This window comes from Scomber scombrus, chromosome 9 (genome assembly GCF_963691925.1).
Source record: "Scomber scombrus chromosome 9, fScoSco1.1, whole genome shotgun sequence".
Lineage (NCBI taxonomy): Eukaryota > Metazoa > Chordata > Actinopteri > Scombriformes > Scombridae > Scomber > Scomber scombrus.
This window is the reverse complement of record NC_084978.1, coordinates 13,063,684-13,087,070: the sequence shown is the minus strand read 5'-3', so window position 1 is coordinate 13,087,070 and position 23,387 is coordinate 13,063,684. Positions and strand designations below refer to the sequence as shown.

The 23,387-nt window shown below is 39.1% G+C and overlaps 1 protein-coding gene and 1 non-coding gene across 2 annotated transcripts; both read right to left on the bottom strand.

Moving 5' to 3' along the window:
• Positions 1-242: 242 nt before the first annotated feature.
• On the bottom strand, positions 243-12,559 carry cstf2 (cleavage stimulation factor, 3' pre-RNA, subunit 2). Its single transcript, XM_062425435.1, has 13 exons — positions 12,458-12,559; positions 12,134-12,212; positions 10,715-10,884; positions 10,470-10,606; positions 9,240-9,359; positions 8,940-9,062; positions 8,503-8,638; positions 2,676-2,775; positions 2,333-2,529; positions 1,751-1,875; positions 1,332-1,415; positions 649-808; positions 243-515 (listed from the first exon to the last, which is right to left on the bottom strand). Exons 1-12 carry the CDS (start codon positions 12,552-12,554, stop codon positions 683-685), a joined length of 1,494 nt encoding a protein of 497 aa, XP_062281419.1. The 5' UTR covers positions 12,555-12,559; the 3' UTR covers positions 243-515; positions 649-682.
• A 4,941-nt stretch (positions 12,560-17,500) lies between these two features.
• Positions 17,501-17,573, bottom strand: trnav-uac (transfer RNA valine (anticodon UAC)). Its single transcript has one exon. It is a non-coding gene; the product is annotated as a tRNA-Val (tRNA).
• Between the last annotated feature and the right edge of the window lie 5,814 nt (positions 17,574-23,387).

The window sequence follows — 23,387 nt, the reverse complement described above, 5'->3', positions numbered from 1 at the left end:
TCTTGGAAATGGTGAGTGATTTATTATCAGATGTATTTCCTTATCAGACCGATAAGATGACAAGTAAACCAGGAGGAAGCCACTCAGTCACATAGTTTGTGGCTTGTGGTTAATCATCCTCAGAACACTTGACATGATGTATAGTTATAGGAAGTTTTGTTTCACAATCACAATGTGCTGTTGTTAAAACTTCTTGTAAAAAACTTTAAATAAATGAATAAAAAGCAGGTCAATGTATTTTTTTGTTGTTTTATTGACAAAACACTATTGAGACAGTTTTCAGAGCTGTTAGATGATAACAGTGAGCTCTGGAGGGAAATGATGATGGCCTTTATATCAGCACAGCATTCATCATCGCCCTCCTCACAAAAGCTTTGCTTGCTTTTGAATCTGCAATCAGCAACTTCACCCTTTCATACAGAAAACAGACAAATGATTTTAAAAAAACTATACAAACTACTGAGACGTCTTCAGACTGAGGGTGACATGGTGAGGACGGGGGCAGACAGCGAGTCCTGAAAAAAGAAGAAGAAGGAAAACAATCGTGTCAGAAATAACAGAGCTGCTCCATGATGATGCATAATTTTCCAAGCAGGATGGAAATTTGAGTAATGTGATGGAAACAAAAGAAACTTAACCTCTGCATACCTTAAAACCTTCAAGCATTTCCTCAGTCGGACAATCACGGTGCTCCTCCTGCAGTCTTCTGAATCTGCTCTTTGAGGATGAGGATGCTCTGCCGCTGCTCCGGTGGCAACATGGCGATCTGTTCTGGGGTCAGCTGCAGGACTTGCATGATCAAGGCAGCCTACAGAGGGACAGAAATATCCTTATATATTAGATTTAAAAGTCAAAGTCCACAGAAAAGGATAAGGAGTGCACTAAGTAGTGAGTAATCTTCCTGAACCTGCTTTAAAAGAAAGGCAACTCATTGAAACGCCCATCATTGTGATAAAACATCAACTGCTATTATTTAAGCACTTACATACCCATGTTTTCCCCTCAGGTGTGCAATCAGTGAATGACAGAGAAAAAAAAGGAATCTGCATTTGGCTCAGAGCTAATTCAACAAGCTGTTGATGGATGACAGCCGCTCAGCTACTCTATCAAACCCCACGAGGTCCTAGTTATTGATATGAGGCTGTTCATTTTGTGACAAACTTACTCTCATCCAGTTGAGGATTTAACCACTGCAATTATTCCTGGATTGATTCTCCGTGTAGTGTTTGTGACATTAATCGCATATCTCTTAGAACAGGTGGTAGACATAAAATCTTTATAAAGGTCACTGAATGTGACTCTTTATTGGTGAGAGATGGAGTGACACGCACCTTCTCCTGGTCCTGTGTGGAAACCTGGCTCTGCCCTGGGCTGAAGCCTCCTCCCGATGGAGGGACGCCAGAAATACCAGCAACCTGCATGAGAAACATGCTTGTTATCTGTTTGTGTTTATTAGCAGTGTAATGATTACCCAAAGTCTTCCCTCAAATCTCATTCACACGACTTAATTTGAATAAAAAGTATTATATAAACTAAAAGTTGAGACAGAACAGGAGATTGCTGATAATTTAAATGGAAGGAATTTGGGAAGTTACCTGCTAAATATTTAAAGCAAACAACCAAAAACAAAACAAAACAGCCAGACATAAATCTCAGTACATAAAATGAAGGTGACATGTCCCAGAATATTTAAGATGACTCTGTAAATATCGCCAAACAGGTGGAAAAAGACATCAGATGCAGGTATTACCGGTCTTGCAGGTGGAGGAGCATTTGGACCCATACTATGGGGAACGGGGCCTTGCATTCCTCCTGCCATGGGGACCCTCTGGCCTGTGACTGGAACACGAGCATCCATCGCCCTGGGGTCCCGGCCTGCAGAGAGACGCAAAACCACACTGACCACTTACACATCTCTGGAAAAGCTAAAAACTAAAGTAATGCATGGGGATTTTTTAAAAAACAAGTTAAAGATCATCGCATAAAACATTAAACATGTATAAAAGGTGTTTATAGCTTCCTCTTTAACATTAACAACACAAAAATAAATCAATTATAAAATATACTGAATATAAGGCTTTAATAAGTGTAACCATAGTTGGATGTCAAAAAGAAAAAAAAGAAAATAATGTCATGTCAACCCGACTGCTCTTATTAAATAATCACCTAATAACCACTTGGACAAAAGTCCTTTGTTTGGTTTACAGGTGTGCCAGGTGGGAGTGACACTAAACTCAGATCCATTACAAACAAAATGTCAAAAACATTCACACACCTAGTAATCCTTTAAACTTCAACAACTCCAACTATGAAGCACTATCGGTGCAGCTACCTCTGGTTTCCATCGGGGGTCCCCGTGGTTCCATCATCGGGGGCCCTCTGGGGTCACCCATCATCCGTGGTTCACCCATAGGCGGGCCTCTCATGTCCATCGGAGGGCCCCTCATATCCGGAGGGGGTCCAGTTGCCATTTGGCCCATGTGTACAGGGGGAGCTTGGTGGGGTGGAGGAGCGCCCATGTAGCCTCGGCTAAACGTTCACACACAAATTAACACAAAATCTAATTTGTTGCACAGAGGACATTTTTTTGGCATGAAAGTTGTGGTCATTGTTTGAATTAACACACACAACTTGTTCAGTTATAAAGGGAACTGTGATGTGGCTGAAAGCCTTACTTAGGATCGATGACCTCTCCAGTGACAGACAGCAGAGTTCCTCCTCTGGGATCATTGGGACCATCTCCAAGCAGGCCTCTGGGGGGGATACCACCTGGTCCTAAAGAATAAAAAACAACAACATTAAACCACATAAAAACACTTCCTTTTTTCCCCGGCTCACCAACCAGGAAATGTGTCATGACTCATCCATTAAGAAAAGGCTGTAACCCTGAATAGGCTGAATAGGCTGAATAGGCGGGATGGATATTTCAGGAAACAATAAAGGGTTGTTTGGAGTTGGTAAAAGCACACAATAAAGTACAAAGTGACTAGAGCAAACTGCCACAGCCCAATGTCACAACACACAGGGAGAGATTAACAAGATGGCTGCAAGAGCAAAGGAAGAACTACACACATCAGGAGTGAGATCAGAAAAAAAAAAATGCAGGAGGAAAAGGGAAACATCAACAGAGAGGTTCAAACCAGCTGGAAAACTGTGACAAAGTCTATTCTAGAAATATAAAACAGAAGGTCTGACTGGGAGCACATTTTTCTTGTGTCTTATAACTCTGATGTTATTTCTGAAGTTATAATAGTCCATGCAGGGAAAAGATCAAGTACAATGGTAATGCTAGTTTTGGGTTGCCACTTCAATTATGTTAATTGCAGGTTTAATAACTAAGGGTGCCGCAGCTAGCAATGTCAAAGGTAAACAGAAGAGCACAACACTTAAAAAAGTTCAATAAGGAAGGCGGAGATCTGAACCTTCCTTTCCTCTAATCCCCTGTGTTATAAAATATGTGATAATTAGTCTAAATTAGTGAGGAGGTGTTCTTGGGGCGTTTAATGCCAGCTCATTCCTACATTTGAATGCACATTTTCAATATTTAACCATTTGACTTCAGGGTTATCTTGTTTTTTCACAGTGCTGCCAAGTCTATTTTCCTACATTTTACACACTTAACTACAGTCAAATGTGTGTATTGGGCTCTGAATACTTTCAAAATGCAGATGGCCTATGCTCAACACTGTACCTGAACACCTCATGTAGACACACAGAGCTCTGCTGAGCTCTGCTGAGCATGCTGTGTTTTCTATGTAGACACGGAGAAACTACGCTCAGTTTCTACCCTCTCTTAGTTTCTAGATTCAAAATGAAGTAAAACATTTTTTAACGTAGCTGTTGGCTCAAACCAGCAGCAGAGAGAGGGAAGGCCGTTACCGACTGATGTCTGTGTTCGTCTTTTCTCTAAGCGTCACTCAGTATTTTGAGGTCAGGATTGTTATTCATTTTACTGACAGATAAGAGAGATTATAGATTTGTTTCCAATGAGATATGATTTAGTTTATATAGAGACTTTGCTGTTGTGAACATTACTGTTACTGCTGCAGAAACAATATTTGTAGGACCCTGAAAATAAAATCCCTGTGGGCCTTTGACCGTCATTTGGGTTATTTTATTTGACGCTCTCCGCCAGACGGCTGCAGGTCCGATTATTTCATGACCTGCTTAGCATTATAAAACAACAATAATCATATTCAGTAGAATGACACGGAACAAGAAAAAATACTGCCACTATTCAACTGAATACCTGAACTACAGATACAAATCCTTCTGCTTTCTTTCCAGTAGCCTCAGACATTTTCCCTGTTAGGTTGCTTTAGTTTTCTGGTGGAACACTTCATTAAAATGCTTCTTGTTTGGCATCGGCATCAAATGACTGCTTTCTGATTGGCTGCCTTTCACAATCAATATGGAGACCTAATTCAAGTTTGAATATCAAATTTCTAACCATTGCATTTGTTGAAATTTCTATTCACATTTTGCTCGCTGGGAAACCTATGATAATAATATTCCAGCTGTCCAGTTAAATCAAATCTGTTATTTGGCATTCAATGACATGTTTTTTTAATGATGTGACAGAATAATAATCAACATTATTATTCAGGGAAGACAACTAGCCTACGTTTCAACTGATGGGGGCTGTAAGGGACCTGTATAATCTATAAAAACAAGCTGAGATAAAAACAGTTCTAAATGCTCCATTACGCAATAGGCTACGTGTGCCACTCCCAGACACCTTCACAACCCATTTAGCTCAATGACACCTGGAATGCAGACTCAAAGGTGTGACTTAATTTCCTCTGAAAAATGTGTTTTCCTAATTGTCACCTGACTGTGCAAATGACATGCAGAATGTTTTTAAATTAAATGGCTGAAGACTCAAAGTTTCTCTGTGACATGAACATGCAAATTGTGAAATCACAATTAGTTTGAAGTTAATCCATGATGAAACCTGCACCTGTGTGATGTGGAAACTTTGACATTACAGTACACGTACACTGTAAATGGAGATTACAGTGAAGCAGGAGACATCTTGTTATCAGTATTTGTAACGTTTGAAATATTTAAATATTTACAGATTTTGTAATTTTTTAATGAGGAGCGAGAAGATGTAATTTTAAGATATAGAAAACTATATCGGACCTAATTTATTATTCAAAGGAGTATATTTATGTTTGTTAAAGATGACTCAAGGGAATTATTAAAGTTCAGATGAAACAAAATTTCCCTACAATCTAATTTCCGTACCGTGACGCATTTCTGAGTAAAACAGGATAGACAGGCAGTACAAAATGTTGGCAAGAATTTGATTGTAATGTTGAAAAGTAGACATGTCATGATGAATGTTTGCTCTGTTCTGCTAAAAGTTGAAGACTGATTGGTTGGTGGATGCCATGACAATACAGGTTGAAATTGGTTGGTTCAAGCCTATGTAAGCACACTTTATACTTTGTTTTATGGGAAGAAAACATGATTTGGTTTTGATATAAGTGAAATAAATTGATTTTTTGGTATATTTTTAGTCGATAATATGATCAGCGATGTCATACAAAACGGTTAAAAGGCCCATGCTGATCCTTGTGTAGCAGCTACTAATAACTAAAAAGATTTCTGAAGGAGTTTGATTTTACAAGACTCCCTGAAACTAACAAGCTGTTTCTCTAGCATTGTGCTTGAAAGCATACTCAGCATTCTCCTGTCATTATTAAACTACTCTTACGGTTTTCTTGAAGTAAACAGCGGGATAAATAGACTCTTTAGTTCCATTAGTGAGAGTGACATCTGTTGTCACATATGCTGCATGACTTGAAGTGCTGCACAGCTGGCCCTAATGATTCTTCACCTCACATTTCATGTCACATTTCACTATTTTCATCTCTATTTTAGAAACAGAATTGATGTCTTTATCAGTTTTACCTTTGTTTTTTAATGTCTGTTCGTTTTTATAAAAGTGCTCCTTCCCTTCCACAGGCTTGAACTGAGGGGTATATCATAAAATGTCTTATTTGGGGGGCATTTTTACCTTTATTGGACAGTGGGCAGTGAAGAGGCAGATTTGAAATAAGGGGGGGGGGGGGGGGGGGGGGTATGAAATGCAACAAGGGTCCCTGGCTGGAATTGAACCAAAATAAATTAGTAATAAAACATTTTCAGAAATCTAAATTAATTTGAATGAATCTTATTAATTACGTGCATCACAAAAAGGCTTGGTGCTGTTTTGTCAAGTGTAATACCATAAAGTCTTAAAGTTTAAAATTATTGAGGGGTCTAACATTTGTTGCTGACCTGAATTAGTGCCATGGCAACAGAAACATGGCTAAAAATACTACCACTAAAAACTCTGCAAACGTGATATTAACAACACAATCAGTTCAGATACTGCTGGTTTGGGGACTACACTGACAGCTTGTGGTTGACTTCTTGTTTTTTATGGTTTAATATTTACTAAAATAAAAAGGTTGTACCATGTCCACTGACCCACCAAGAGATCAGGATAAGGCCTGCACATGGACATCTTTTGAAAAAGGGTCAACACAGGACGCTTAACTAGTCACCAGAAATTAGACAACCTGTGCTGAGCTGATGAGGCTTGTAGAACATCCTCAGCCTCCTTTTAAGAATCCTAAAGCGCAACATTGAGTGTCACAAGTGCTCTTTTTCTTTGTATCGATAGCTATCAGGCTGCACAATGCAGTCCAACTAGAAGAGTGCTGAAAGGCAGAAAGCCCAGCCTGTCTGAATTGGTCTGGACTGTCTTTGTATTTCTGTGACCTGCAGCCGGTCAACCACACTAAAACTGCTTGTCCAGGTCTTTACACAACATCATATGAAACGTCTTTCTATATTTGTAAGTTTATATTTTTCTTTCTCAAAAATCATCATTGTACACTTCACATCAAGGATTATGAGTAAACTTATAACAGTACAATTCTCAATCAAAAAGTGATTTTGCTATATCACGATACAGGCTACATGGCAAAAGGTTCATGTTTGATTATAGTGGGCATGCAGTCTAACAATGGACAGCTAAGTCTAAATCCTAAAAGAATTGGACTGTATAGTTGGACAGTGGCCACTGAGTAACAGCCCTATGACCTGACTGGAGAACTGAGGAGTACAGTGATACCTTGAGGCCGCTCGATAGCAGCTTGGCCAGACGATCCTGTGGGAGAATGCTGAAGGTTTCCTGAGCCAGCATTAAAGTGGGAAGAACAGGAGACACAAAACTCAAGAGAGCAAAGCAGCACTTTGAGAGCATTTTGAAGCGTGCTCATGAGTGTCATCATTGCATGCATACAAAGAAACAGAAGGATGAGAGGGGATGAAAAATCAATATGATCGAACTTTTAGATGCCTAATATTAGCAAATGTGTTGCATGAAGGGTTCAATGTGCTAAACAGAAACACTGAGACCCAATTATGTAATTAAAGCACACTTAAAAACTGTTTCTGCGCTAGAGCTCATTACTGTATGTCTCAAAAAAACCTCCAATTACAAGGCTCTGGTGACACCTAGTGATCCAAGTGAGAAATGACAGGTGCAAAAACATGCACCTAAAATGAAGCAAAAGGGATTTTTCAGTATTTTATCTAAATCTCTGGTAACGGATGCAAGGTTGTACTAAAAAAGATCAATCTAATGTTACAGCTCAATCTGCTGCTGATGTCAACTTTAAAGAACAACAGCTTAAATCATTTGATCACCTGGTCCTGATAAAAACTGTAGATTTGGATGCACCTACTTCAGGAGCAATGAATGGCAAGGTTGCTTTCACTGCCACATGACAGTAACCAATCAGCTACACGTCACTTTGACTTTTTAAATAATTCATAGCTACAAATTATTAGTGGTTTTGAATTAACCAAATCAGCCATTATATGAATGTGAATCTTTGCACTGCTGTGAAAAATAGCTGTACAAACATGTGTCTTTGACAAATGTTTCAAAAGTAGGCAAACATTTTACACATACTACACATTAATATTAAATGTTATTATTTAGTATTTACACACCATTATATGCTTAATTGCTTGAAAATGTTTTATGTTTAAATTGAACAAAATTGTTGGTTCGGATATTTTGATACTACAGAACTTTAAGTAAAACATAATCCTTAAACCCATAAAGCTTAAAAAAGGCATATCTGATCAGTGCACTTCTCTCCTTGTGGACAAATTACAAAGACAAATAAACAAAATAAAACTACAAAACGACAGCTGTGTGGAATCAACTAGGCAGAAATGAATGTGCCAGTTTAACAAAAACTGAGGGAAATTTACAGAATTACAGAGACAGAAGTTGTCGCTATGAGGAGTGTTTTATTTGGCCAACTTAAAACTGGAATAAATATTTGGCAAGAAATCAGTTCTGCAAAAGAAAACTGGTGAAATGGGACATATTAACCATCTACAGCCTACACAATGTTTGGGACATAAAGATGGTCCTATAACAAACCGATCCAGTCAGTGATGTAATGATACATGCAGTTTGATGTTTACCTGGAGGTCCGACTGGTCCCGATGCAGGTCCAGGTCCTGGTCCAGGTCCTGGTCCTGGTCCAGGCATAGGACCGGGGACAACACCCATGTTGGGGGGCTGCATCATTTGAGGGGCTCCATTCACATGCATCCCAGGCTGGTGACAAAGAAAGAAAAAAAAGAAAAAAGAAATGAAACATTTTACCTTCATTAATTTTGCTGAATTAATCTTATTTGTTATTATATTAGACATGACACATCTCAACTATCCAATCTGAGTAGCCAAAACATTACAGTAACATTTTAATAATTCAGTAACATTTGAATTCTACCAGTGTTCAATTATGAAATTTACAAAGTGTGACTTTTCATTTATTTTTCACACATCACACTCAAACACACACGCAAAGCTACTGTATTTCCGTACATGTGTGAGAGTGCAAGATTGTTCTATTTACCACAGGCTGCGGCTGGGAGACTGGCACGCTGGGCTGTACAGGGGGTGGATTGACTGGCGGTGCTCCTCCACCCTGTCCGCTGGGAACCAGTGGCGGGACTGTAGTTTGGCGATGGAGCATTTTCTGTATATGGGAGACACAGAATATCTTCTCTCAAATGTTTGTATTGGTTCAAAAGTACAGGAAACTCACTTTTAGCTCCTTAGAAATATGGCAGGCTTGAACTCTTTAATTTCTTTCAAGTAAACATAAGCACAAGGATATCACTAATGTATTCATCCTCAATGCAGCATCTCTCACCAAGGCTATCTCAGGGTCAACAATCCGCATGACCACTTGGGCCTGCAACAGAGCATAGGCCAGCTGAGGGTTCTGCAGCAGCATGTTCCTCGCCTCCTGGGGACTGTTCTGCACACACAGCTGGAGAGAGAAATCAAATTTTCACCAAACAGAATCATTTCAGAGCGTGTGAATAATGACAGAACAGCAGAGCAGAAAACAAAACTTTGGACCCTGTTCGTTATACATTTTTAAAAAAGCTTGTCCTTTCACAAAGAGCTTGGTGCGATTTAACTCTCTGACAGGTTGCACATATCTTTGCCACGTACGTATGATTCAGATAAATGTCCATCACCGACCCTGGTGGCAGCATCAGCAGAAAATTTAGACAAAGACATGCAACTAGATCTGTAGCATCAGGATCCGAGCCCAAAAACTCACAGTCTGATTAGCATATGAAGCCGTCCCACTGACACAAGCTTTGGTGCAACAAAACACTTTCAAAGTCGGGGGGGGAAAATGGCTGCAGCGTGGTGTTTCTTTGAGCTTAATGAAGCAGACTGCCAGCTGTGCAAAGATAAGGCTTCTCTGGCAGAGCTGAGAGAGACAGTCTGTAGAGCACAGCCTTGGGTAATGAAACGGAGAAAAAGAGCATCTGCATACAGTTGTCAGGCTGGAGGTGATTCAAACTGAGAGAAACATTTGTCACCATCTTTTTTGGGGCACTAAAGAGACACACACACACACACACACACACACACACACACACACACACACACACACACACACACACACACACACACACACACACACACACACAGGATGAGAACATGTCCTGTTCTTTAAAAATGTATAATTTTGATTCTGTTTTTTCATAGTATTGAGAATTGAATATTTCAAAACTTTTCACCATTAAGTGTGTTCATCAATCAGACCTTCATTTAAACTATTTTGTAAGAGTTCTTATTTTATTCTGTCTGCCTTAATTGCAGTTGTATATGCCAGCTGTCATCAAAATATTAAAATGCTGCCATTTTCTGAAGTGAAGACACTAGATCTGTTGCCCTAGTTTTGGGAGAGATTATTTTTTTATGCAAATATGTGTGCACATTGTAAAAGCCATACTCAGGATGGTTTAAAATAACTGGTATCAGCTCTCATTATAAAAGCCATACAAACACACTTAAGACACTTGATTTAGAAAGGTTAAAACTGTTAAATGAACATGGTTAAAAGGGAAAATAGTCCTACCTTCATCTGTTTCATGAGTTCAAACATCTGCTCTGGAGGCAGACTGGCCACAGCTCTGCTGATGGACTCGGGGGCCTCCTCTGGCTGGATATTATCTCCATAGGGAGACTCAATAATAGGGGCCCCTGTTCCTAAACCTGAGCAAGACATAAACAAACAACATTGCACCAACAGCTCTCAAACATATCCAACACCATAATATGAGACACAATATGAAATATGATACACAGGGCTCAAACACTTACTTTTAAGTTCTTCCTTGTTTTTCTCACTGGCTGCATTGTCAACTCTGAGAGCTCGACCACTGAACTCTCTACCGTTCAGGTTTCGCATGGCACTGAGGGCCGTCTCCTGGTCTTGATATTCACAGAAGCCATACCCCTTTGGTTTTCCTGTCTCCCTGTCATATACTAACCTGAGAACCAGAAGGCAGAAATGATCATGACAAACAGTCCACATGTTGAAAGGTGACAAAACCAAGCTGGGAAGCCATACATTACAACATCCTCACAGTACTATTCTCTGTGTACACCAATGAAATGAAACTGCACTACAGCAATTTCAAACCATGATAAAGCTTTAGTGGATCTCTCCCATAAAAATGATCTCTGATTATTTTGCTCAGGTTTCCAAGTTAGAATAGTGGTGTAAGTCCAGCTCATTATTAATTCATGTTGAGAAAACAAAAGGAAGTTACTCTAAACCAAGCAGATACACTCATCACTGATACTGCGTGACCAAACCAAATGTAAACTCTTCAGTATCAGGGAGCACACATTGATGACACACTGAATTTCCCAGACAATGTTGATTCGTAACAAAGCTAGTCAGTGATTGTTTTTCAATTAGGAAATTTAAGAGGTTTGGGGTCAGTCTTGACTTTACATGATATGAGACTAGATATCGTCTTAGATTTTGGATATTGTAATATGGTATAAGTGTTGTCTCTTCCTGGTTTTAAAAGCTACATTACAGTGAAGTAATAGACTGCCCTAGGTGTTCTATTGTTTGCCTTTCCACACTTAGTCATTATATCCAAATTACTGATGATTATTTATCAAAAATATCTTTGTTTAAATATTGTTAAAAAAGCATCTACAGTCATCCCTACAATATTGTTGCAATATTGATAGATGCATTTGGTCAGAAAATCACCCAGCCCTAGTGTCAATCATCAGTGACATAACACATCATCTACACCTTGATTTTGAGTTGCTCCCCTCAGTACAATGTTATAGTTTATCCCTGCCAAAAAAGATCTAAAAGGGTCCTTTTATTCCAAATGCAGTTAATGTGGTCTACAAACTACAGTAAACTTAAATATGGGGAGTGTAGGCTGTAAACCAGCGTATGAATGCATTAATGTTGTACCATTCAGAGATCTCTGTTCAGTTAATGTGATGTATTTTAAAAATCTTGTAGGCATGTTTGTGTTTATATTTCCCTGTGTAAGACCAAGCACAATTTTCCTGCCTCAGATGGACAATAAAGTTGACTCTATTCTTTTGTTTGGTATAAGATACAAAACACGAAACACTGATTGTTCAGTTGACGGAGGAAAATCTGTCTTTTACCACAGCATACTGGTTTATAGTTTGTAGCCGGTTATAGACACATAATAATACAACGATGGCTAAGTTAAGGGAATGAATGGTTTCACTCACCTGAAACTGACAACAAGTCCGACTTCAGAGAAGATGTCTTTCAGCTGTTCCTCTGTGGCTTCGTACGGAATGTTTCCCACTAAAAAAATAATCAGATATGAATAATACGACAATAAAAATAAAAAAGCTACCAGACTTATCATTAACACTTCTAGTTGCTCTTTTTCAAGGTAAACGTGTCAAGTTGTGTTGCCCTCGTTGACTTGCTAACAGCAACACTAGCCCGAGCTATACGCGTTAGCAAGCTTTTTCTAGCATGTTAACCATCTGATTATCCACAGAAGTACTTCACGGGGAAAACTGCCCTGCAGCTGAAAAACTTACCAAACACGGATCTTAGTGAACGATCCACGGCTGGGTCTCTATTTGCGGCGGCAGCAGCAGCAGCAGCAGCCGCAGCAGCGGCGGCTACGTTCGCCATTTTGGGGACAGATTGAATGTGGCACAAGGAAATAAGGGTAAGACGAACATCCGCTTGCGGGAAAAAGGGCCCCGTTCAAATACCACCACAGCGACCTTGTCTAACCTCTTGACAGCTTCCACTATACGCCACCAGAGTTTTATTCATCTTTATAACCAACCAACAATGAAAAAATAATACTTTGGCAGCGGGCTGTACTGAGAAACAGGGTCAAAGTGGTCAGTCGGGGGGGAAATAGATGGCGCTGTTGCCCTTGGTTACATTAAAGTTAGCTTGTTAACGGTTATTTCAGCAGTGAGGCCGATAACACTGTAACAGTTTCTCAGTTTAAATAAATACAAAGAAGAAAATTAATAAAAACGTAAGACGTGCTCCCCGAAGATCATCTTTTTTTCCTACAACATCAGATTTGGTGAGTTTTCTTTGAGAATAAGCAAACTAATTTATATTTTAATTGCATATTAGCTAATGTTGAGTCAATTTTAAGACGTTGAAAACACCTGTGAAGCCTTGTATGAGTTACATTGTTAGTGAAGAGGAGGTCATTAATAACAGCAACATTATTAATTTGGTACTTGGTGAAGTCAGTTCAAACACTGCCCTAAACTGTCCTCAGGTAATGTTAGATGATGTTACATAGTTACTAGTAAAGTAAAAAATGTATGGCACCTAGTCTTACCATGGTTTATAATGACAAATGACACAACATTAAGAAGGTAATTGTGTTGAGTTGTGTAATTAGTAAATCTATAAGTAAATGTGGAAATTATCCTCATCATACTATCTTTAAAATGATGGATTAGACCTTGATTTTTTTTAAATGAATTATTTAAAAAAAAAAAAAAAAAATATTTACTTCTACTTTTTGAAATCCCTGTTTAAATATTTGTGATCATAATCCATTTGACAACAAATGTAAGGATGGGGCAATATGACGACATGTAAATTTGTAAACCATCAGGGAATATATCATACCTTTTATATTTCTCGTTAGGTTAGGCCATTCTGGGTAAATCCTTAATGCAATAGTTTATACTTCATCCACGCATCTTTAAAGTCGTAAAAACCAACATGTTGTACTAAAAACACTGCATATTTTTAAATTAGAGTGAGACATCTTTAAATGATTAAATAATATTAATTAAAATGTAGTTGAAACTGTGAACATTTAAGAAAAAAATACCTGAATTGTGAGATGAAAACCTATTTATAATAAAGTGAATAACATAGAGTGAAATTGACTGAAAAAAAATGTGTTGCACTTTAAATGACAGTATACAACCATGTCCTGTCTGATGCCTGCTTGATATCATCATTTACTGGGTGGTGCTATATCTTACAGCAACAATTGATCATAAAAGACATTCTTACTTTGATACATCATGTAATATTTCACTCTTAAAAGGTCATTACGGAGACTTTTAAAACCAGAATAATCAAAAAACATTTGAATATTGACATGAATTGTAATATAATACCATTTTATAAGTATACAATATATTATGATTTAATATCCTAGCGGCAGACTCCAGCCTCCACAGATGTGTACAAACTGCTTTAAACACAATTATGCTTTAAGTGTTGACATTGCTTGTCTATCTCTATATCAAATGGGATACTATAAGCTTTTACCATAATTCATTTGTTAACTTTATATTTGTCATCATTAATTCAGTAATTTTGGACAATTTTTTGCTTATAGTTTTGTGTCAACAAATTGCTCAGTTTAGTCTACAAGCTTGTATTTGCTGTGAGATTATGCTCTGAAGCATCTCAAATCTTAGTCTTTTTCTGCCACAGCCATCAGTTAATTGTATATAAACATAACAGAAAGTAGAGATCTAAATGCTAGACGTATGTTTGCACAATCAGAAAGTCAATATACTAATTAAATGATAGATGAGGGCGTACCAGCAAGTTTGAAAACTGTCAGTTTGTTTGTGCTCTCTTAGTCCTCATACACATGTCAAACCACATAATCTTCTTTACCTTAAAGTCCCCCTCCTCTAAAAAAAAATGTGTTCTTCTTGTTCCTTCAGTGTTTCACTTTGCAGGACCATGTTTAATACTATAAGTCTGTTTTCACATTTATCCGATGTTAAGGGGGGCGGGCCTACAAGCAGGATTTGTGACATCACAACTAGTTTGGAGGCCAATTCTGGTCCAATATTCAATTTTACAAAAGTGGACAAACATTGAAGAATGTGAAAAACTGTCCAAATTAAATATATGTATTTGGATATTTGTAGATTGATGAGAAATGTTTAATGAGTGTTGTTGAATGTTTGTTCATGTGGAAAAAATCATATGAGACACAAATTATTAAAAATAGCATAGTTTACATGTTAAATGTTAACAAAAATAAGACAACTGTCTGCATCATTACTGTTAAGAAAAAAAAAATTAAATGTTTTAATAAGGTGTCTCCACAAGCCTTCAGAACAGCTTCAGCACTGAGCTTTAAAGATCATATTTGACACTTTTCTGGAGTTTTAATCTACGTCTTGATGTCGATAAGAAGATATTTTTCAGATTTTAAGTACCAGAAACCATCTCAATACAGTTTTTGCATCCCCTCTCTTAAGCTTCTTCCTGGACCCGGACCAAGAACAGGCTGTTTTGTGTCTGCACGCTGCCCCTGTCTTCTGATTGGCTGACTATTTTCTGAGTGACGCACGCCCAGGCCAACCACAGGTAACAGATCGTAGTCTGGAGGTAAAACCAGGACTCTGGGTAAAACTCACCAGTGCATCGTGATGCCCACCGCTGAGAATCATGTCATCCAACCTTTGCAAGGGCTGTCTTCCTGACATCCAACAAGTGCACAGTGTTTCTTTTGCTGTCTGTCTCTCCTCCACTCTGTGTGTGTGTGTGTGTGTGTGTGTGTGTGTGTGTGTGTGTGTGTGTGTGTGTGCGTGTGCGTGTGCGTGCGTGCGTGCGTGTGGAGCGGAGCAGAGGAGTCAAAGTAGCACAAATTAGTGACAGTAAAACATAGTACAGACTCTCACACTGAGCTGATATGAAATGACATAAATTAGGTAAATAAGCTAATTGTGTTCCGTTTGGGGGGGGGGGCTTATTAGAGGGGTGGGCCTCCCTCTGTACGGTTGTAATGCCACACAACCTTATGGAAGGTTTCTGAATACGGGCTGAGAGTTTTAGTACTTACATTCTAATTATAGAGCACCTAGACCTGCTTTATAATCAAAACAGAAATGGAAATCTCCCTTTCTTCAATATGGCACTTATTAATTCAAGTTAATTCTTGATCTTGGAAATAGCAGTTTGATATAAAAAAAAGTCCACTGACCTGTTTCCTCCGAAGCTTTCAGACACATCTTTCAGCCTTCATCAGCAGATAAAATTTGCACAGCTGGTATGACGGTGGTTTGATGCTTCACTGCTCCTTTCTATCGAACTGTACTGAGGGATCCAACAGCATCTTCTGCAAGATACCTGCCACACACACACACATACACACACACACACACACACACACACCTTTTTTTAACGTATTGACGATGCGATTGTACATGTTATTCCAAAAAAAACAGGTGTACAATGGATTTGGGATCAGGTGACTGTGTTGATTAAACCAGTCAGTGACCTCTTCCTGTCTGCCTGCAGTGAAACAGCTCACAGACTGGAACAGAGTTTATGCTCTGAAAGTCAGAGAGAGAGCGGTGGTCCGGTGAGAGTGAATGGAAGAGAGAGATGTATGCCTGGTCAGAATTCTACATTTAATTCACATTTATCTGTAGCACGATTTTGTTTAATAGATGTGCTGCACTTAGGTCACACGATCAAACACTCAGTGAATTTCTCAATGAAACGGAGGGAAATCCAAAGTGCACAAGTTTTTTGTTGTTGCTGACTTGGCAACATATGTTATAAAGTATGTCACATAATATTATATTATAATCGTATTTAATATATTATTTGCCGTATTTCCTGCTGGACATTTTGGCCATTGATACATGAATCTGCCGGCCAATTGCACGTGATACTGGCCAAAAACCAGCATAGACCGGCTAATGTAAACTCAGGACTGGGAGCAAATCAGTCATTGTAGATACAGTAAATACACACACAGCGGGATAATAAAACCTTCGTGATTAGTTAAAGGTGCAGTGTGTGGGATTTAGTGGCATCTAGTGGTGAGGTTGTAGATTGCAATCAAACGAGCGCAGGCCCTCCGAGCATGTACGATAACCTACGGTGGCTGTAGTCCCTCTCTAGAGCTAGTGTTTGGTTTGTCCGCTCTGGGCTACTGTAGAAACATGGTGGTTCAAAATGGCTGACACTGCTCCCTATGTAGATATAAAGAGCTCACAGTAAGGTAACAAAAACACAACAATTCTTATTTTCAGGTGATTATAAACTAATTAAAACACACTCACGAATATTATATTTTATTTTCTGACTAGTCCATTCTGCTGAAAGACATTATATTTTACACACTTGCACCTTTTATGCCTTATGCGCTGCTCTGTCAAAACTCAGTAAAATCAACCTTGTCCCAAAAAGTAAAGAAAAAAGAAAATCTCTTTTTCACGATGTAAAATGTGCACATTTTTAAGTGTGAAAGTACTCATCACAAAAAACACCAGCTCGAAAAAAAAATATTGACCTGTGAATTATTCACAGACCCCAGGCCTTAAGGAGGCATTTGCTGTGTTACTCCACTCCTTGTATTTGTTTTGAACCTAGCAGTTTCATGAACAAAATTCATCAAATGTTCGTCATGTACAGGATATACAGGCAACGACGATGTTACGATAAAGTATGTATGCGTTAACATTAGCTGTAACACAGTGTTCAGTCGTCGGATCATTTCATCCACACCACAAACACGCATGTCCTCTCTTCCTTCGCCTGTTCAGTGGAGCAGATTACTTCTTTGTTGATATAATTTTGAAAATCAGTTCAGGTCAGAAAAGTATTCCTGGTTCCACTGGGGCTCGAACCCAGGACCTTCTGCGTGTAAAGCAGACGTGATAACCGCTACACTATGGAACCAGCTGATCGTGTTTAAGGATCCGGATCGTTTATGAAGATACGGAACCACGTCTAACGTAGTCCTGTTTTATGTGCTAACGCGACAGCCGGCTGACATTCACAGCGCCCTTCATTCCGCGTTTTATCCGCTTCACGTCTGCAGGCTGCGGGGGACTCTGAGATCAGTGGCTGCCCGACGCTGCGCCTGGCTGCTGGTGTTTTCGTTCAGCTACGAGTCGAGCCCTCCCGGGACGTTTCGCTTTTGTGGCCGGTCCTCTCGACTCCATATCTGTCATCCAAGCGACGGAGCTGCCGGCTGTGAGCTGAAATGATCAAGTTGGGCGAGTCGACCGTGTTTCTCCGTGTTTTTCCAGCCTGCATTATCGGAAACTAACGTACTGAGATTTACGCTCGTGGCTTACAAAGCTGACTTGGCTTATCCTCCCAGCATGAGCCAAGTGTGTACATTTTAAAACTCCTTATTGCAACAATAAAATCTCCTGGTAACAAATCCTTTCCTCTAATATACGGTCTGATATTTTAGGAGCTTAGGCTCCCTCAGTGCATTGCCAAAAAGACAAAGCTGTCCATGAGTTACATCAAAACTGACCCACATTAGAAATTAAATTTGAGGACAGGTCATTAATATACAACATTTTTATACACATTTTTTAAAATGGCCATATTAACATACAGTAGGCTGTGCAAACTGTGCCTGTGGACATAGCACAGAGCTGTGTAATCAGCCAAAGAGCTGCACTAACACTCATTTTTGTTATTGACAAATCTGGTAATTACTTGATTATTTTTTTATTTTATAAAATACCAGAAAATTGTCACTGTGTTTATTACAATAAACCAACAGTCCAAAGTCCAAGATTTTCTATTTTCAGTTGTACAAACCTATAGAAACAAGCAAATATTCAGATTATAATGTGGACATTTTTGAAAACGATGTTCAGTGTATGATTTTGATTGCTGACAAATTTTCTGATGATCAACTCATTCATTAATTGTCTAATCGTTGCAGCTCTATTTATGTTTAATGTTTTGCTGATACAAGCCCACCTTAAGGTTTAATCATTACACATTACTGGTTGTGTGTTTGACATTTAGTCAGACAAAATAACATAGAGGACTTTTGTGTTGAATTTCTTGAACCTGTTTCCAAAGTTGATCCACAGCTGTGAGGTCAAATTATTTTCTGACCTACAGTTAAGGCAGCAGCTGCTCGTCACTTTTTTAAAGACAAGGTAATTTGTTTGTGGAGTAAAACCTAAAAATCCATGTCTTCACTATGAGCGCTATTTTTTCATACTGACATTTTCAAACTGCTGTGTCGTGTTCCTGATGAAAACGCACACTTGCTCAACAGAAGGTGTCTCTCAGAGCGCTCCTGCACTGTGAATCTATCCATTACATCTGTCTTCCATGGTCTCTGCATCAAATGCAAATGGTTCTTTTAAGAGTTCAAAACGGAATTTCTGAGCCTCACAGTTACATTTCTCCTGCTGGATTCTGCTTTGAGATGTTCAGGCTGTGTGTGTATTTCGTGCTTTTCCCGACCCGCACGTACACTAAAGTTGTGGGATGTGAGGATGTTACTGATTGATGCGTGCTCATTTTAAAGCTCCTCAATCAAGCAACTTTCCATACTCTCCTTCAAAATGTCCTTCACACCTTATTTCTTGCTTGTGTACAATCATGAATAACCAATTCTACTGTTTAAAACCCATGTTGTCTCTGAGCAAACTATAAATATAAATATATGTAAATGCTTTACACCACATTGTATGTTGCTCTCTCTCCTGTCTTGAAATTGTCTGCCTTGAGCATCACTCCTCCATTTTTAGCCATTTTGACTGTAGCTCTCTGGCTTTCTTGGTTGCCAGTAAGGGAAGGGCACGAAGGCTGCGCTGGAAAAATGCGGGGATGACAGCTGCATCTGTTTATCATGTGGGGTACAATAGCACACCTTGAGAGGCAGCCAGAGCTTGTATTCTCACTGATCCTGGCTCCAACACAGCGGGCCAGAATTAATAGACAAGGCAGATTCATATATGGGTTAGATCTGTTCCGCGGCCTGTGAATTTGACTGGCATACAATAATGTGTGTATGTGGTGTGAGAGCAATTGTAAAGATTTATGGAGGTTTAAGATTAAAGATAGAAAGATGAAATATTTTGGAGGCATTTTAGCTTTTTTAGTGTTACAGTGGACATAGAGGTGGTAAATGAAAAAAGAGAGAAAGAGACAAAGAGGATGACGTAACAAAGGTCGCCGGGCTGTATCGAGGACTTTGCAATCACATGCTCAAGAACCTCCAGACTGACAGGATACCACCAAAAAAATATGTTTAATCTTGTATTTTATTCATGTATTTATGGGAAGAAACACGACCAAAATAGCATCAAATGTAAATACAAGTTAGGCCTAATATCAGGAACAATAGTTGTAACATTTTTTAAACAGTTCCTCATGATTGTGGTTTTGGAGGTTAAACAAATCTGTATCGACCTGGTGTGATAAAACTGAACTGGCTGCAAATCTTTCGCTGAGGCCCTGCGTCAGTAACGAGGACTGAATCTTTACTAATAGACGTGATCTGAGGATTTTAGCATCCCTGTTCATGATGGCTCCTAATTAAACAATGACATGGCTATTGTTCTCAGTATGTTTATTTATCTTGCGTCTCTAAAAATAAAACACTTTTTAAAAGTAATTTCTTTTCCTAATTTTATTATAAAATTAAATATAAAATTTAAAAAAATATGTTGCTGTTAATCTCAGTCAGTCTCAGATGACCCTAAAGGTGTCCAGTGGAGTTTTCACACATTGAGTGTATCTTGAGATGTGTGTTGAAAACATTTCCTGCCTCGAACATTTGCGAACCTGGTTCAAAAAATATGTTAAATAGTGCATTGTTTACATTTATGTTTGTTTTCGAACAGTTTTCTTCTTCCTCGCCTTTGTTAGCTCCTCGTTACACTTCGGTTCGTTATCATCACCATGCTCTCAATCAGTGAGAGCATGAAACCTATGTCAGGATGTCCAGGTGTGTCCTTGTCCACAGTTAAAACAAAATGGGGACCTGCGAGAAAAAACATTGCTCTATACTGCCACTAGTGGTCAGAAACTGACAGGGTACCTTTAAGTGTTGCACATTTCTGTGACATTAGACTCACAGGTCAGCCTCTAAACACTTCTCTCCTGAGGACTGAGGACGACCTCCTAAGTTTTGTTGTTAAAACTGGGGGGAAATAATTAGAGATTTAAAAAACCTGCATTGAAGAACCAAAGTCCAAAGTCTTTAGGGCCGTCCTTAATATTGGGGCAATGACATGCAGTTCACTTCAGGGGAGAGCATCATTTCCAGTAAGTCGTGTCCTTGACAAAATCTAGTGTAGGTTTGTTAGCAGCTCTTCTCGCCACCATTCAAGCAAATACCGTGAATTTGAAAAATCCCCAGGTTTCGTTAGGCAGGGATCTCTGATTGTCTGGTATTGTTAAACTATTGTGACATAAAACCTGCATCAATAGTAATGCTGGCTGTTACACACCACACTGTCCACACACATTGACTTTTTCAATATAACTAACTTTTAAAAATAAATGTAACAGTAAATGTATCAGTCTACACATGTTAATGCCTGGACAAGCACAGTGATTTAAGATTTCTTTGGTTACACAACTACAGGATCACGTTCAGATTTGTCCAAATTTTAGTCATAAACATCTGTTTAATTTTGGTCATGACTGGTCAGGATGGCCTCAGCCGAGGAGCGAGAGATCCTGCACAAGATAAACTGTGCCCACAGTCAGAGGTAACCTGCCCTGTTTGACGCAGACTCTGTTATATCTTGAAAATTAGTCATTGTAACTAAATTAGGGTTAAAGTTGGTCTTTGTGATCCCGTTAAACAGGGCGCACCATTTGCTGTTAAACGCCTGTGGTCTGTGGTGGTTTTGATGGCCCTCTTTTTGCACAGGCTTGCAATTCCAATAACTCTTCAGACCCTGTACAGAAACCGGCCTGCAGAGCCTCAGTAGACCCAGACGACACTGGCAGTGCATGCCAGTCCTATCAGTGGCATCTCTACTTCCCCTGACCGACCATCTCATTCTTACTGGCCCCTTCTGTCTCATCTTCCCAGCAAACAGCTTAAGCAGGATCACCTGCCTTTCTGTTTCAGTCTGTGACACAACATCTGGCATGAGAACCCAGTGAATTACAGAAAAACACTTTATCGCTCAAACCCAGTGGTCTGTCCATAAGGGTAATTTCAGTTTTATGTGCCAATGTGCACACCCCTCCCTCCCCAGTGACCACACCCCAGTTCAATGGGGACAGATACGGTTTAATTTGTGCTGCTTTAAACTTTAAAAAATTACATTTTAGAAGCTCAGCAACAATGTCCCAGTTCTTCAGGATAATACACAGATCTCACTGTCAACACTTTCCATATGGGTCCATTTCTTTAATAAAAAAACTGCTCACAGTGAGGTCTGTGGACTATCCAGAGTAACCATGGTATCGTTTCAGGAAAAAAATATGGCTGCTGGGTTTTTCAGTTGTGTGCTTTTAAATTTTTTGACGACCACAAGTTGAATTTCAATCAACCCATTGTGCAACCGAAAACTCTCAATCAGAAATCTCAAAACCTCTTTCTTACATAAACAACTAAACAATTAATCGAGTAAATAAGCAGCAGGTTAATCGATAATGAAAATAATCTTTAGTTGCAGCCCTTATATATGTTAGTTTTTGGTAATTTGGGTAAACTGGCTGTTGGTGATTGTAAAATAGCACCAACTGGTCCACCGCTCTCCTCGATGGGTGATGATGACTTCAACACCACTTTAATGAGAGCTGTCTCCATTACTGCAGAGGGAGCTGTCCTAAATATTGTACTGCATGTGTAACTGTTGTCTGCGGAGGCATCGGGTTTGCTGCAGGGCTTCTGCCAGTGTCAGGGAACATCTCCAGTGTTCCTCTCTTGAGGCATGAGGAACACAAAGTAATTCAGCCTGAACAGTGCTGAATAGCTTCAAAGGACCGGTGAGACTCGGCCTAAAATGTCTACTTACATCTTAAACCCTCTCGGTCTATTCTCACCATTACACTGGTTAAGTTTTGCCCAATGAGAGGTTTCTGCTGTGGTTATTCTGGGCTTCAACTCACTAACAGTAGCCCTGATTTATTCACTGACTTAAGCCACTTTAACAAGATTCTAATAAGGTGACCGAATGTCCTGACCTTAAGTGTCAGGTCCAGGTATCTATGTACTGTAAGATGTTTGTGTGTAATTTAGAGCTGAGACACTTAGTTGATACATCGTTGAAGTCATTTTTTAAAGCAAAAATGTCAAAAATGTGATAGTTTTGGTCTTTCAAAATATGAATATTTGCAGCTTATTATCATAGTAAACTAAATGTATTTGGCTTTTGGACTAAAGCTGTTTGAAGATGTCGACTTGTGCTCTTGGAATTTGCAGTTAGTTGCAAATTTTTGTCCAAAATAATCAGCAGATTGATAAAATCATCATCATCATCATCGTCTTTCTCTTCATCACAACAAAACTAGATGTTGCCTGCCTACTGTATACCCACATGTATCTCACTGATGATCATTAGACTTGTTTGTGCTCCAGCGTCGTGCCCAAACCTCTATTTATACTTTAAGAACGTTGCGTTTGTCTGGACTCATATTTTCTGTGTCATGTTGCCAAGAGAACAAGGACCGGGCGTTTTTTCTTTCTTTCTTTTCACACAACACATTTTAACATGTCACAGTACCAGAAGCACAGGTTTAAATAATTAAATCAATGATGGCCGA

What these genes read in the sequence shown, in the direction of transcription:
- cstf2 (XM_062425435.1), bottom strand. Translation starts at nt 12,554, where the DNA reads ATGGCGAACGTAGCCGCCGCTGCTGCGGCTGCTGCTGCTGCTGCTGCC. An exon ending in AACTCATGAAACAGATGAAG is followed by an intron (nt 9,360 to 10,469) that starts GTAGGACTATTT and finishes TTCTCTCTCCAG; the next exon opens with CTGTGTGTGCAGAACAGTCC. An exon ending in GGAGAGGTCATCGATCCTAA is followed by an intron (nt 2,530 to 2,675) that starts GTAAGGCTTTCA and finishes GTGAACGTTTAG; the next exon opens with CCGAGGCTACATGGGCGCTC.